A 17,135-nucleotide genomic window follows, 5' to 3' on the forward strand; every position below is an offset into this window, starting at 1 on the left:
TGTGTGTGTGTGTGTGTGTGTGTGTGTGTGTGTGTGACTTATTCACCACTTTTTCAAATAATGCTTCAAGTGGATGAAGAATACTGAAACTGCCTTTCAGTGGAATTGCCCCATCCCTCTTGAATGCAATGTCCTTATTCAATATCGTGTTTACTCTCTCGCAGGTGCCCAGGTCAAGGCTTTCGCTGAGCATTACACACCGTTTGTGGACTGCCTCATTCATAAACTCCATGAGAGGAGCGAACAAAGTCTAATTTAGCATCTATGTTAAATGCCAAAGACATAAAGGACTGTTAAGCTGTTTTCAACCTACTTTTTTCTCTCTCCCAGAAAAAGCAATCGATGGAAAGGAAAACTAGCTGCAGTGTATTAGTGTCGGTCAATTCTTACACTGCCTTCCGCTTAGTTAGAGAGATTCAGGCTGGCGCAGACATCCCCGGCCCTGGCGCGGTTTGTCTAGCCCCAGTTAAGCCTGCTCTCCAAAGTCATGTCTGTTAAGGAAAGTTAAAACTAAATTTGATTATAGAATGGTATAGAATTTAAATTTGTATAGAATACAAAGAACTTGTATTCCAAGTGGAAAAGTGAAACCACACACATTCAAAGAGGCCCCCCCCCCCGCCCCAATCAGTATTCAGGTCCCGAAGTGACTCGAAACCCTTTGCGGGGCATCTGGAGACACTGTATTTAATTTTCTGGATAGGAACAGAGAGATGAAAAAGGACACAACATGCCAGCATTATTCACACCTTGGCATCCTCTCGGCCACAAGCTTTGAAAGGTGGGAAGCCCACACCAAGGAGAATATGAGATGAGAGCATCCTTACTTTTTGGACTATCTGGACTTCGAAGTGCAGCTCTTCCTTTGCCCTTAGGGGTTTTTAAGCCATCGGAGAGGTACTGATGACCGCTTTCTCCCAGCTCCAGCCTTCGCTTGGCCTGCAATGTGAGAGCACAAGCATTGGTCACTGGGCACGTGGGCAATCACAAGGAGCAGGGCTGTCTGTGACCTGTCCCTGCCAAGGGCTGCGGGCACCTGCCAGCTCTCAGGCCTCTGCTCTGCCGCACTCGGGGCCCTGGGCCCGCCCCACAGCCAGGTTCTGCTCCGGGGGCCGGGCTATCACGTCAACTCTCTTCACCCGCAACGGATTACCCATCAGATGGAGGACAGAGCCAGTGGTCCTTTAGGATTAGGATCAGGAGCCACCTTGTTCGTTCGTTCGTTTGCTCACTCATTCATCCATTCATTCATTCAACATACGTGCCAGGCGTGGGGCAAGACACTAAGACGACAGCAGGCATCGCGGAACAGAAACTCACTTCTCCCCTGCAAAACTTTGCCGCCGACCTCATCTCTAATCTGGGCAGGACCCCCTTCCTTGTGCTCCCGCGAACACTCTGTTTATTTGTATCCTCCACTTATTGCATATAAGGGTTATTTTACTTCTCTGTGTCTCATTTCCTTTAAGGCAGGGACCGTTTCCCACTTATCTTTGTATACCTAGTGCTTGGCACAGAGCCTGGGTTTCTGTAGGTGTTCAATCACTCTCTCTCTCTCTCTCTCTATTTATATTCAATATATGTGAGAGTGATTGAACAGCAACACAACTAGTCACAGACTACAAATGGTCATTCACCGGAATAACAAATACTGCAAATGCCCCTGGTATTACTGTCTCCAATTCTGTCATCACACCTGACGCGTGGAGGTCTTCAAGTTTTTAATTTGATCGAATTTCACTGCAAAAATACCCACCTAGTGTCTACGGACTGGGCACTGGGCTTAGGGCACGCAGGTGAAAGCAAGATAGGTTAAGAGTCCCTGCCTCCCTAGCGCGTAGAGTCTGAGAGGAGACAGATCACTGAAGTAAGTGATTATTGTGTGCCAACCTCTGGGTGTGACAGGTGTCCAGACAGGAATGGTACCGACTGGACACCCCACAGGGCCATGTGTCTCTAGGCTCATTTCTGGGGCAGATCCTCCTAATGAGGAGATGCACAAGTTCACAGAACTCCTCACGACATAGAAACAGAAGTAAGAGCTTTGCTGGCTTCTCTGTAGAAAGTGATCAGTTCATCTCGTTCTGGTCGCTACAGTGGCCACAGCCGCGTATGGCTCATCTGAATCAACATGTGCTCTAGGTGTCAAATGCACACCGGATTCTGAAAACGTGCCACCCCCAAAAGGGGCAAAATCCATCACCAACTGTTTTTATATAGATTACATGCCAAAATGATATTTTGGCTTTCTAAAATATTATTAAATCAGACAGTATTAAAATGATTATTTCACCTGTTTTGTTTCATATATATTTTTACTATGTGGCTTGCATTTGTGGCACATATTAGCTTTCCTTTTTTAAATTAAATGTTTGTTTTTAACTAATTGAGTAATAAAATAAACATAATTGAAAAATGCCGTTTTTTAAAATTTAATGTTTATTTATTTTTGAGAGAGAGACAGAGCGCAAGTAGGGGAGGGGCAGAGAGAGAGGGAGACACAGAATCCAAAGCAGTTTCTAGGCTCCAAGCTGTCAGCCCAGAGCCTGACGCGGGGCTCGAACCCACGAGCCTTGGGAGCATGACCTGAGCGGAAGTCGGACGCTTAACCGACTGAGCCACCTGGGCGCCCCACGTGTTATCTTTCTGTTGGGCAATGCTGGGCTGAAGTTCACTCTCAAGGCCTAGGAACGACGTTCAGTAAATTTCTTAACTTCATCTTCCCCTCCCAAATATTCTGTCAAATCCTCGTGTGGGCCTGTTGTTTTGGTTGGCCTGGCAAACACTCTCTTCGTTTAGGTAAAAGCCTCTGATTGTCTTTGGGGAGCACCCCCCTCCCTGTGCCAGCACAGGCACATCTGTGCACACAGGTGATCTGGGCCTGCCTGATCTTTGTGTTCCATCCTCCCCTCCCCCACAGTGACTGGGCCGGATGGCACATGAGCAAACCTGGGTGAACAAAGGCCAACTCAGGAATTTTTCTGGAACCACTGGCAAGAAGGGGTTGTGCCTTCCCAGTAAGGTTGACAGTAGCCGGAAACTACCCGACAACAGAGGCTCTAGAGGGGAAGGTGGAGTGAAGACACGGAGAGAATGGGGTCTAAGGCCATCACTCAAAACTCTGAATCAAGTCATATGCTGGGGACAACAGCTGGTCTTTCCCCAGACTTCTCAGTGGCATCAGCCAATCAAAGCCTCAGTGAAGAGCGGCAGGGTGGGTGGGTCACTTCTTGCGGCCTGCAGGAGGTCACCACTGATAGAGGCAAGCTCCATCTGAGGCTCACCTACAAGTAGAGAGGGGAGCAGCTTTGCTACGGAGGCTTTTTCTCTCCACAGAAAGCCATCCAAGAGGTACACCGCTGTATTCTTTCCATGTTAAGGTCCCCAGCAGGGAGTCAAATGGGAGACCCAGAACTCTTGGGCTCTTAAGTCTGTAAACTCTTCCTGAACACTCACAATAAAGAATTGCTCACTGGCCAGGGGCCTGGGGGCATATTAGTTTTCCCTCCCCCATCCAGGCTACTGTTCCAAATTGCTTTGAGGCGAAGACCCCTGGAAAGCAGTAAGCTTGTAGGCTGGGGAAATTCCCAGAGATCTGTTGCTAAGAAACGGAGATCTAACTTCAAGGACCAGGACTAGGCTGGTTGTGTGACTTTGGAGAGTTGAACCAATCTAAATACTTGATGGAAAATCTACTAAATCTTAAGGGCACTTCTACTGCCAGAGAATCCTTAAGTCCTAGAATCCTCACAATCTATGAGATCTCAGCCTCTAAGGGGATAGATCACCAAGCCTATACATCTACGCCAAAAAGAAATGAGCTGAGGAAGAAAGGCAGCCCCAGCAAATCCTCCTGGAGGGTAGAAATTGGGGGCGGTCATATCGGCTACACGAGCTATTCCTGCGGAGTAGACGTGACAGGCTTTGAGAGGTGATCACTGTGTCATTTTCCTTTTCCAGATGGGCGTTTCTGCCAGGCTATCCTGTTAGCATTCCTCCGCGCTGTAGTGAAAGGAGCTGAACTGGATCGGAGATGAACACACAGTAGTCCTTAGGACTTACAGGTCGCAGACCTGAGGACGGGCACACTAACTGGAATCTCTCTGGCGAAAGAGCTGGCTGAACATTTGATACGTCATGGAGCAGCATCACCTTAACAAATTTAGGCGCACGTGCTTGGTAAAAACAAACACACAAACAAACAAACAACTACATGGGAGGTTTTAAACAGTACGGGCGGTCTCTGCTCACACCAGGACAGATGGAAATCTCTCTCCCATCAGCTCAACTTTTGTTTCTTATGAGTGTGACCATCTCCCTGAACTGTTGAGTTCTTCTGTTTATAAAGAGATCTTCCGATCACATGGCCCCTATCAGTAAAGCAACTCATCTATCTGGTGCTCAGCGGAAGGCCCAGCCATCTGGTCCTAAGTAGGAACAAAGGCTGGACGGGAGAGAGGTTACGTAGATCGCCCACGTGGCATCTTTCTGAGGTATTACCAAGTGTGGCTTTTATTATAAATGAAGTAGGTGCTAATTTTAGAACGTCAACCCAAACTAAGATGTTGCAATGTTAAATTTCTGAAAAAAAAATTAAAAAAAAATATATATATATTAGTAATAACTGTCAGGCAGCCAAGCAGTGGGCTGGGGCGGGGGGGCGGGGAACAACCATAGTTTCTGCCCATCTGGCATCTGTGGACCCTATTTTTGCCTTCGGGGAAGAAACTTCTCCACAATTCTTAGTTCAGGTGGTTTCTTTGTCTCTAAGCCTGATGAGCAAAAACCCTGACACTGCTCAACATCTTAGGCTGGCCCTTCCCATAGAGGGTTCAAAGGTGAGTCTTGTAACCTGGGCCCACCAATCAGCGTATTCCAGTATCCCTTGGCTAATGGGCCTATGATCAAAGCAGGAAAATCGGCCAGTGTGGGACTTTTGTTAGAAACGATGGGGAAAGTACTGGGTTCTTTTCACTGGGAGTTATTAGTAGGAAGTCAGCCTGGGGCTACCTGGGAACTGAGCCAACATGGAAGTAAAGAGCTGGAGAGACTGAGTCCCAATGCCTTCAAGTGAGGTGCTAGAAATAGCCATGACCAAAGGCAGGTCTACCCAAGACTTCCATTTTGTATGAACTAACAGATTCCCTTTTTTCGTAGAAGAAAACTGACTTTGGTGACCATTATTTGCAGCCTGGAGTCCCGATAGATCTGGCATGCTAGCATTAGCTAGAAGTCAAGGGATATTTGAGTGCTCATAATGTATCATGCACCATGGCAATTACTTTTCACTTGATTATGTTATCTCCTTTTCACAACGTCCCTACAAGGTAGTTGTTATTATTATTTCCCATTCTACGGGAGAAAACGGGAGGTTTAGAATGCTCAAATAACTTTTCCGAGATCCCGCAGTCAGAAAATATGCCTACTCCAAACCCATGCTTATAACCACTTTAAGGATTGTGAAAAACTGCCACATGAAAATATTTGAAAAGTTATATTAAACTGATGTCATTTTACTTTATGATAAATTTAGAGCTTTATTTATTTATTTATTTATTTGAGAGAGAGAGAGACAGCACACAAGATCATGAGTGGGGTCTGGACAGATCTATCTATCTATCTATCTATCTATCTATCTATCTATCGAGAGAGAACCCCAAGTCAAGAGTTGGACAGTCGGGGTGCCTGAGTGGCTCAGTTGGTTGGGTGACCGACTTCAGCTCAGGTCATGATCTCACTGTTTGTGGGTTCGAGCCCTGCGTCAGGCTCTGTGCTGACAGCTCAGAGCCTGGAGCCTGCTTCGGATTCTGTGTCTCCCTCTCTCTCTCTGCCCCTCCCCTGCTCGCACTTTGTCTCTCAAAAATAAATAGTTAAAAAAAATTACAAAAAAAAAAAAAAGAGTTGGACAATTGATTGTGCCACCCAGGCACCCCAAGTTATTTTATTCATGACTTTAAAAAAACTTTCCTTTACACAATAAAAGGGATATGGAAATTCAAACAGCACAAATGTGTCTATGAGGAAAGCAACTCTTTCTCCCACTCCTGATCCCATCCCCTTCCTCAAAGGCAAGACTATTAAGTTCCTTTGATCTCCTTTTAGACAATCTATGTGAATATAAGTATGTATACAGAGACCATTGCACTTTACAAAAAACTGTACACCAATGATGCATTTATTAACACAGGATGACCTTATTTTTCATAGCTACATAATGCCGGATTCATTAATATGCCACAACTTGTTTACTTAACCAAATACCTGCTAATGGATAGTCAGCACTCTTCTACTGTAAGCATTCATGATGGCACTGTGGGGTGGGTATCACTATGCCCACCTTGCACTGAGGCAGAGAAGGTAAGGGTTTACCTTAGTGAGTCATAGATACCAGGATTTGAGCCCACGACCTCCCTGGACTGATCGAAATGGCCCTCCTGTTGCCATAGCAACTTCTGGGCTACCGCGGCCTGACTGCCATCACAACGCACGTGTATGCTCCAGGCTTCCTCCCTGGACCATGAGCTCAGGTCTCAAGCAGCCTTGCACACGGCATGCACTCAGACAAATTCACTTATTTATTTTGAATGAACCAAGGAATAAATTCCCAAAGTCTCTTGGCAGGTAAGGCACAAAGCTCTGACATCACAAACCTGTAAGGTTTGTATGCATGTATGTGGAATGTACATATATATACACACACACATATGTGTGCACGCATACGCATACATATGCTGGAGACTAATCGCTACATATTTGGGAAGATTTTCAAGAAACATATGGGGGAAAAATTAAAGTTGCAGAAGGACACATCTGAAGATTTTATAAGGGTAAAAAAACTATGAAATATAGACTTCGCTCTAAAATTTTCCATGCATCCATAGAGGAAGACCCACAGCAAATGTTAATGGAGGTTATCTCTGAGAAGTAAAATTAAATATGGGGTAATGACTTCATGTTTATAGTTTGTAAGATTTATTTGACAAAGCAATGTGTCTTTTTTTTTAAATTTTTTAATGTTTGAGAGAGAGAGAGAGAGAGAGAGAGTGAGCAGGGGAGGGGCAGACAGAGAGGGAGACACAGAATCTGAACAGGCTCCAGGCTCCGAGCTGTCAGCACAGAGTCCAATGTGGGGCTCGAACTCACGAACCTTGAGACCATGACTTGAGCTGAAGTTGGACGCTCAACCGAGCCACCCAGGCGCCCCGAAGGCAATGTGTCTTTATACATACTAAAGTTATACCTAGCAATTCTATTCTTTGGAGTATATTCTGAGAATATTGATGTTGTTTCTAGGATTTGTCTATTTAAAACAGCACAGCTGTTTTCTTGAATATTTATATTTTTCCACCTATGTCCAACATAAATGCCCAATCAGAAGAAAAGTTCAGTAAGTTATTGTACATTTATATAATGGAAGGTTGTGCAATTAATGATATGCATCTATATATGTAAGTTTAAAAGAAAAGTAGGTGTGAATTTAAAATGTTATTTTTGTAGGGAAATTATACACATAGGAAGAAACGATATCTAAGGCTATACACTAAATCGTTTAAGAGTATTAATCTTTGGGTGGTAGGATTACAGTGATTTTATTTTCCTCTTTCTAAATCATTTAAAAGTGATCATGGGTTCCTTGCATAACAAGACAAAAATTTCCATTGGAGGTTAAACAAAAGAAGGCTGCCGGTTTGGTTTTTAGACTGTTAAAAATCTTCTGTACCATTCAGTAGGCATGGGTATGAGTTCAAAGCAGAAATGGGCCATACTAACAGAAGGGCATCCCCCCTCACGGCGGGGAGGGAAGTGGTGTTCTTATCTACCATTTGGCTGAGCCACAGGAAAAGAATTAAATCAAGAAAAAGGCATGGCCTGCTGTCGTTCACAAACTGAACCCTAAAATAAACTCCCTTTACCTCCGTTAATAAGAGACCTGGGCAAAGGAAAGAACCAGATCCATGATACGTTTTGTTTCATGGCCAAAGACGAGGCAGGACGTTTCAAGCAGAGGACGAAGAGAAGTAAATATGGAGGCTAAAAAGATACGAGGGCCAGGTTAAGCTCCTTAGCGGAATGATCCAATGGAGAGAATCTCTAGTTTGACACCAGACCACAGATGAATCACACTTGGGTTCTGGCCATCCTTAGGTCAGTAGGTTAGGGCAGGAGGATTTCAAGAAAGGAATTCCCAGTTTCCAGCTGTGACTACATACTAACACAATCTGGCTAACCATTTTAAAATCCATTAAATATTTATTAAGTGCCTGCTGTGTACCCAGCCCTGCACAGGCAGGTGATTATAAAGGCAACATGGTGGTCCCTGCTATAAGAGAGGCTCCAGGCAAATAATGGGAAATGCATGAAGAATGCCACAATGAGCCCATGGCTGGGGGCAGGAAGGCAGGAAGGGGGGCTGGATGGAGAAGATGGTGGAGGTCTGGAGAGGGTGGAAAGAGCTGGCGGTGTTTGAGCCACATCCTGGAAGGCAAGGGGCTCTGTCCTGCAGAGAAAGGTCTGGGTGTCACGATCTCCAGAAGGCTGTCCAGGCATAAGCAGGAGCACAGGGACTTGGGTGCAGAGGGTGAAGAAGGGGCCACGTCACAGTCCCTTCCGTGCCATGTGGTTATAAACCACACTCAGGGTCCCCTTTGCCTTGAGATGAAGTTACCCAGGATGAAGAGCTCTAAGGTCCTCCCCGGCTTTCCTCAGCCAGGTCAAGTTCAGAATTGACAGGAGCAGCGTCTCTATGAGCTATTAGGTGAGAAAGCCTAATCAGAAAGCGAATTGTCTCCCAGGAACTGGGGAACTGAACAGAAACGCAGACGGAGGCGTGTGGAAACAAGAAGAGTGCATTTTATCTTGGTGAAGACTTCCCCTTAAATGCCGCATCCCAGCCACCACCAGTGGAGAGTAGTCTCTCTTCTCTCAGACGTGCTCCTTCCCATGCCTCCCTGCCCCAGCTAAATTTCCCCATCACTGGGTACGTAGAATGCCCCCAAACTTGGCCTTTTTTTTTTTTTATTACTTTTAAACTACAGATCTAGGATATCTTCACTATAATTTGTGTTTGCAGACTGGTCTGGGAATCTAAGCACATACATACGAATGTTTCTAAAGGGCAGAACTTCTGAAATCAAAGCCATTTACTGATGAACTGGTGATTGCTTCCCTCTCTACAGACATTTGTTTTGTTTTTACGAATAATTTGAGGGACGCCTGGGTGGTTTAGTCGGTTAAGCGTCTGACTCTTGATCTCCAATCAGGTCGTGATCTATGGTTTCATGAGTTCGAGCCCCACACCAGGGTCTGTGCTGACAGTGTGGAGCCTGCTAGGGATTCTCTCTCTCCCTCTCTCTGCCCTTCTTCCAGTCACACTGTCACTCTCTCAAAATAAATAAACATTAAAAGGAAAAAAAAAAAAAAAAAAGAAGAATTTGAGACAGGGTGCCTGGCTGGCTCAGTTGGTAGAGCATGCGACTTTTGATCTCAGGGTCATGAGTGCAAGCCCCAAGTTGGGCATGGAGCCTACTTAGAAAACAAAACAAAACAGAATACTTTAAGACAATTTAAAAAGAAATTAATGCACATGATTTTTAAAAACCCACTAGTTCAGGCAGCTTATAATGGCTACCTCCCCAGGGGAATCAATTTTATTCTTTCTCCTGGTGGTCACCTCTGCATCTGTAAGGAATAAGCTTGCACAGCTATTTCTGGATGAAAATGTCCAGCCCCCCAGCGATGACTATCATCCAACCGAAGATTACCTCACCTTTTCATATCCGTCACATCTTTTTCTCCATTGTATTACCCATTCTATCAAGTCCCCACTATTTCTCCTGCCTGAAACACTTGGACCTCCTGCTGTCTAGACCCTAGACAGACAGTTCTGTGCGCCTGTTGCAAAGCTGTCATTCTGTGGTTTTCCACTCACTGTACAGTGTGGAAGCCTGAAGGGGACATCTGTCCCTTTATTTGACTGCCCAGCCTCTGAACCTTCCCACCCAGGCTTAGGAAACTCCCCACTTGATCAGTCTATGTGGGAGGCATAGCTGCCCTTCTATCATGGAAGTAGAGGACTCCCTGTGCTCTTTCCCAGCTTCCCCAGAGCTTGGACCAGTCCTGCTACCTCAGCGGGAGGACAGACACACGCAGCCACTCCAGACCCAGAACCCGGAGGGGCTCTGGCAGAGCAGCGGGCCGGCTGGCGATGGCTGCTGGAGCCCGGAAGAAATCACTAGATTTGTGATTCCACTGGATTCGTTCTGTGGATTGACATTTTGGCTGTGGCTCTGTCTGCTGGTCCTTGCTGGTTCCTGCCTGTCCTCCGAGCCTGGTTCTCTAATCCTCAATATCCTTCCATAAATTCCTTCGCTGCTTAAGTCAGCTGGGGTTGCCTTCTGTTGCCTGAGACAGAGTCAGTTTCCCGAGCCCAATGCTAGTTGACTGCTTTCCTGGGACACATCCGAAGAGTAGTACGGAAGGGAACGTTTGAGTCCCTGTATATCTGAAATGTGTATTTCATCCTCACACTCGATAGGCTGGGTAAGCAAAGAATTTCAGGCTGAACATGGGTTGCCCTCAGCACTCAGAAGCCACTGTTCTAGTGCTTTTTATATCCAGTGTTGATGGTGAGAGACCTGTGGCCTTGGAACTACTGGGTTTTTAACCTCTCTGAGAGATGCCTGGCCTGTCTTCCATTTATTGTAAAATTTCGTAACATCTGTTCAGGTGTGCAACTTTTCTCACTCACGGTGTGAGGGACTCCTGGGCTCCTAGAACTTACCGGCTTGGCCTTGAGCTAGAAGAAACATGTATGTTGTAAATCATCCCCTCTCGTTTTCTCTCATTTTCTGGGAATTCCTATTCCTCTTAGAGGGATCCTCTAAAGCTCCTATTTTCTGTCATCCTTACATCAAATCTAACTTCCATTCACTACGTTTTGGTTTTTGTTTCGTTTTGTTTCAGTTTGGGCAACTAGATTTTTCATTTCCAAGAGTATTTGTTTTGCTTTTGCTCTCTGATCAATCCCTTTTTATAGCATCTTGTTCTTTATGACGAGGAGCGCCTCTCCTTCACCACTAATTGCTTCTTTTGAAGTTTTCTTGTGTTTCCTGTTTATTTTCTCCATTGTCCTCTTTTCCTACTTAAAGGAAGTCCTTCATGGGAACATCCTTTTTGCCTCTGCTGTTGTGACTCCTGAGGCTCTCCAAGGCAGACCCACGCTCTCTCCGCCATAGCTTCCTGTTCTACTTTACTGACCGCTACTCCTCAATCCTTTCCCTGCTTTCCAGGAATCTGCCCAATGATCTGGTCTGCTAAAAGCCCCACTCTCATTGTGAATAATGAAAAACAACAATGACAAACTGTTTACTATTATTTTCATAGGGTTTCAAGGGAAAGGAGAAAACTATGTTTGACGACCTGCCTTTCTTTATATATATATATATATATATATGTATATGTATATATATATACATATATATATGTATATGTATATATATATACACTTTTTTTTTAATGTTTATTTTTGAGAGACAGAGACGGAGTTTGAGCAGGGGAGGGGCAGAGAGCGAGGGAGACACAGAATCCGAAGCAGGCTCCAGGCTCCCAGCTATCAGCACAGAGCCCGATGTGGGACTCAAGCCCACGAACCGTGAGATCATGACCTGAGCCACAGTCGGTACTTAACCAACTGAGTCACTCAGGCGCCCCGACAATCTGCGTTTCTGAACCAGATGTGTCTGTGTATTTAATTCTCATTCATCAGCACATGATACCGACTACTCACTATATGTAAGGCACGGTGCCAGGCACTTCCATCACAAAGGCACTGGTTTCTTTTGCATAGAGGAGCAGGAGCCCTAATACCCTTCCTACCCAAGTCTCTACCCCAATAATTGAATACTGATCTTAAAAGGCAAAAAACCCTAAAAACCTTTTACAGATTAATTCTGTATCTATACCAAATTAAGAGTAAATGAATAAGAAGCCCAAGAGAAGGGCCTGGTTAATAAATGACACAGATTTAATGTCATGCAAATGAAATAAGAGGAAATAAGCAAGATTTTTAATAATAAAAAATGTTGGGATGCCCTTTTCTATAATAACCATTGTGGTCTCTCAAATGGAGAGGGCAAAAGGTTTTGAATCCCCCACAAAATGCTCAAGCTTAATTATTCCCTTTCAGGTCTACACTCTACATGGAGTACTATTAGGTTTATCTTGATGTTCCTTTTCAACTCCTCATTTTTGGTCTTAGGATTTTACCTCACTTCAGTACCAAAGGAATACACCAGGAGTTGACGTTTTCTGCAAAAGGCCAGGTAGTAAATATTTTAGACCTCGTCGGACACGGCCCTGTTTGAGTTCTTTAACACTTCTGTGGCAGGAAAGCAGCCATCATGCGTAAATAAATGGGTTTTGCTGTATTCCAATAAAACTTATTTACAGAACAAGCCAGGGGCCAGATCTGGCCCATGGGTCACAGTGTGTGGACTCATGCAATAAACCATTATCCTCCTACAATTATGTTTTTATTAAAGGATACTTACACTGCTCACACCAAATACTGAGATTTTATGAAATAAGCCAATCATGTTTTTGGATAATGGAATTATGTCTCTGTCCTGCTTGGTGTTATACATAAGGACTAAAAAGAGGTACTAAAAATACAAGCAAATTTGAGCTGTCCATTTGAATAGCTGAACCTCATCCCATCCATAGAAAACAATGACAATTAAACACACAAAGATACTCCTTTTTACGTCCTCAACGATTTATAGCTAAAGAGATAACTTATAGGTTTAATGAAGAGCTGTAAACAAATTCTTACTATGGGTTTGACACAACAGTTTTAGATAATATTAATTTAATTTCTCCATGACTTGTACCAAAAAAATCTCTTGGCAAACTTTCTCCCGTTGAGTTCTTTAGAAACATCAGAGTAACTATTCTGAATCTCAACCAGTGAGTTCACAGAGAATGACTTCAGAATGTAGTTGGTAAAATGGCTTGCAGCACAGTGCAAGCATCTTAAATCTCAGGAAAACAGCATGCGTTTAATGACTACCATGGCTCTAAAGGACAGGACACTTGGTCCTGAGTGGACATAGTTTCACAAACTGTCCCCATACAGGAGCATGACAAATGGACGCCAAGAAGAGCGAGCACTTTTGAAAGATTTATGAACCTAAGAACTAAATGAAGAACTTCCTCTTAACGTAGTGAAGTGTTACTTTAAGTATTGCAAAGAACAGAAAGCAGACATCTGGTAGCCTTGTGTCATGTCAGGAATATCCAATACTTGTACAACTGACTCGAAGATCAAAGGGTGCTACTTTCCCATTCACTCAACTTTCATTTAGTGGTCAAGTTAAATTCCTGTATATGAGAGTTGGGAGTTTTTGGGTCGTAACAAAGTAAGGAGGAACCTGGGTGGAGGCCAAAAATTCCTTGAGTTGAGGAGATGAAGCGGAGAGTCCACGGAGGTCGAAGTAGCTTAAACTTGGACAGAGCACTGAAAGGAGAGAACTGGTCAGAGACAGAATCTTGGAAGTCTTCAGAAGGTCCCTCTTGAGAATTTGGCAGAATACAGTGTATGGATGTGAGGAAACTACCCAAGGCCAGGAAAAACAAATGCCTGAAAGAAATAAAAAATAAAGAGTGCCTAGCGCTCCCATAAGGCCCAGAACTATAAAATTGTAAGCACACTGTTCTTTCAATTGTTTCTAGCAGACAAACTAGAAAAAAATAAATAAATAAAAACCAAAACAAAAAGCAGCCTTTATAATTCAGAGGCACAGGTAGAGTATTCAGAAGGCTGTTGCTGTATTGGTGAGGCAAAAGTAGCCCTAGAATAAATGCTGCTCTGGTCCCATCCTACAAAGCAAGAGCTGAAAGATCAAACTCTTCCTAAGAAACTTAACTGCCTCTCAGAACAAAACTGAAGAATATTTACAGAAATACAAAAGTGTCCAGCACCCAATAATGACTATCATCCAACCGAAGATTACCTGGCTTCCAAGAAAGCAAGAACATATGACCATAATGACATTAGGAGAAAAATCAATCCATCAAAACTGACCTAAAACCAACACAAATGGTAGAACCAGCTGATAGGACATTAAAAAAGTTAATGTGACTGCATTCCACATGTTAAAAAGGCTAAGTGGAGGGATCAGTGATTTAAACTGATAGGTTCAACAAGTTCAATGAATCCCAAACACAAGAAAACCTGGAGAAAACTGTAATAAGGCACATCACAATCTAATTGCTCAAAATCACTGACAGAAAAATCTCCAAAGGTAGTGGGGGTGGGTGGAGGAATACGTGGCAGAGAAATAAAACTGAGATTCCTCATTTTTAATAATACAGCCAGAAGACAGTACAGCAGCATCTTTTTAAAACTGAAAGAAAGTAAATTATCAAGCTAGAATTTCATACCCAGCAAAAATAGCTTTCAAAATCCAAAGGCAAATAGACTTTTCCCACAATATAAAAGCTAAAGGAATTTTTTTTAACCAGTGGACTCACAATAGAAGAAATATTAAAGGAAGACCTTCAAACAGAAGGAAATGATGCCAGCTGGAAATATGGATCTACACAAATGAATTAAGTGTATCAAAAATGGTAACAACATGGCAAATATGTGACTTCTTCCCCCCTTATATTTAAATCTCTGTAAAAGACAAATGACTAAACAAAAATAGTAAACTATATTGTGGAATTTATAACATAGGTATAAGTAAAATGCAGAATACTAGCATATTCTAGCATACTAGCATACTAGCGAGAAGGGAAGAAATGGAACTGTATCATCATAAGGTAAGTGGTATAATCTTAAGCATACCTAAAGAATGAGTAGGGGTAAGTGCAGAGAGCCAAGAACAGCCAAGACAACTTTGAAGAGAAGAACAAGGTCGACAGACTTGCCCTACCAGATATCCAGACTTGTATGCTAAAACTACAGTAATGAGTGAAATGTGTACTGGCAAAGGGATAGGCAAATAGACCAAGAGAACAGAACAGGAAACCCAGAAACAATTCCACATGTACCTGGAAATGTCATGTATTACAAATGGAGCACTGCAGGTTGCTGGAAAGGATGACTGTTTTTTGTTTGTTTTATGTTTTTGGTTTTTTATTGAAGTCCAGTTGGCACACACCACAACATTAGTTTCCGGTGTACAACACAGTGATTCAGCAACCCCATTCATTCTGCTATGCTCACCACAAGTGTAGATACCAAAGAATGACTATTTCACAAATGGTGCCAGGACAATTGTTTATCTGAGAAGAAAAATAAATAAAAGTGGATCCCTACCTCAAACCACACACAAAATTCAACTTCAGATCTAAATGAACGGACCAAACTTTACAGTAATGAGAAGAAACAAAGGAAATATTTGGCTTTGATTTTTTCTTAAACAAGAAAGAGACACATAAATAATACATGTGAAAAACTGCATTAAAATTGACTCTGGTCATCAGAAGACCACAATAAAGTCAAGCCACAGGTTACGAGAAGATATGTGTGATGCACACAGCCTCCTAAGAATTATTATCCAAAAAAGATACAGGATTAGAAACTGGTAGGAAAAAGGAATATAACCCGAGCAAAATAGAAGATAAGAAGAGGCAATTCCCAAAAGAGGGCACTAAATGGTCAAAATAGTAACAGATATAATCGGGGAAATGTAAATTTAAAATAAATAATCTTTTCACACTCATCAGATTGGCAAAAAATTGCAAAGTCTGAAAATACCAGGTGTTGCAAATATGCAAAACTGTTGTATCTTGCTAGTGCACAGGGGGGCTGGGGCTGTAAACCCCCTGGAAAAAAGTTTTATCCGTACTTAGTGAAAACCATCAACCCCTCAGCATGCACCACAAACTCCTGCACATATGCACAAGGAAGCATAAACAAGAATTGTACCAGGCTATAGTTATTGGCATCGATGAATCACACAAATTCTGAGCAAAACAAAACAAAACAAACAAAAACAAAAAACACCACAGAATGAACACGGTGTCCTTACATAAAGTTTTAAAACAGTTAAGACCTTATTAAATAGCATTAGGGTACTACATATATAATATGAGTATACACACACAAGCCATACACAGAAAAGTATGTGAGAAACAGGGAATACAGAGAAAAAAGAGAAAAAGCAATTGGGGAGAAAACAAAAATCTTCAACTGCATTTACTGATGTCACCACACGATGCTATTCTTTCTATCCTTTGTATCTGAAATGTTTCACATAGTTGATTTTAAAAAACAAGTAGGAGTCAGCTGGCAAGGCAGAATTATGGGTATGTGACCAAGCACCTGGAGGTAATCTGGCAATATTATTAACATTTTAAACACGTAAACACCTTTTGACCCACAACCGTACTTCAGGAAATCAATGCATCCTAGAGAAATACTAAAAACATGCAGAGAGAGAGACATAGGAGAATGTTTGTTATAGCATTATATTTAACGGGGCGGGGGGGTACTTAAAACAACAACAACAACAACAACAGCAACAACCCTAAATGTCTATTGTCCATTAACAGGGGGATGGTTAGGTAAACCCTTCTATATTATATACACCCACACTGCAGAACATTATGAAGCCACAGTATTCTACAGTGAGGTCCACCTTTGGCTTTATCTAGTAAGAAAAAAAAAAAAAAAGCAAGTCAGAACTGTATTTGCAGTATGGTCTCCAAAAACAGCCACTGTTGACAGATACATAGAGAAGGCCTCGAGGGAAGTCTGTCGGTGAAGAGGAAGATAAAGGGTGGAGGAAGGCAGGGCCCTCTACTGATGGAAGGTGTGCCAGAATACAGTGTGTCTGTAATTCATTTTAAATTCGTGAAAACAGAATACAAACAAAACAAACACATGTTAAGAACACAATAAGAGCCTAGGCACCAAAGAAATTATGAGAAATCAGAGGAACCGGAAGTTAAAGGTAGGAAGAGTGGGGCCAGCTAGGCCAGAAGTTCTTAGATGGTGGGCTCCTGGGGGCTAGGGTGCAGGGGCCTCCATGGAGAATGGCAAAGGACAAAGGTCAATGAAAGAATGAATGGATGCCAGGAAGGAAGGAAGGAAGGAAGGAAGGAAGGAAGGAAGGAAGGAAGGAAGGAAG

The 17,135-nt window shown here is 43.0% G+C and overlaps 1 protein-coding gene across 1 annotated transcript in view; it reads right to left on the reverse strand.

The window, feature by feature from the left end:
• Nucleotides 1–17,135, reverse strand: part of E2F3 (E2F transcription factor 3) — a 76,294-nt gene that overhangs the window by 12,547 nt on the left and 46,612 nt on the right. The window contains exon 2 of the mRNA XM_040460610.1: nt 828–939. Within this exon, the coding sequence (XP_040316544.1) occupies nt 828–939 (112 nt within the window). The remainder of the gene's footprint in view (nt 1–827; nt 940–17,135) is intronic.

The sequence above is a fragment of the Herpailurus yagouaroundi genome, unplaced genomic scaffold (genome assembly GCF_014898765.1).
Source record: "Herpailurus yagouaroundi ecotype Mexico unplaced genomic scaffold, PumYag 250, whole genome shotgun sequence".
Classification (NCBI taxonomy): domain Eukaryota; kingdom Metazoa; phylum Chordata; class Mammalia; order Carnivora; family Felidae; genus Herpailurus; species Herpailurus yagouaroundi.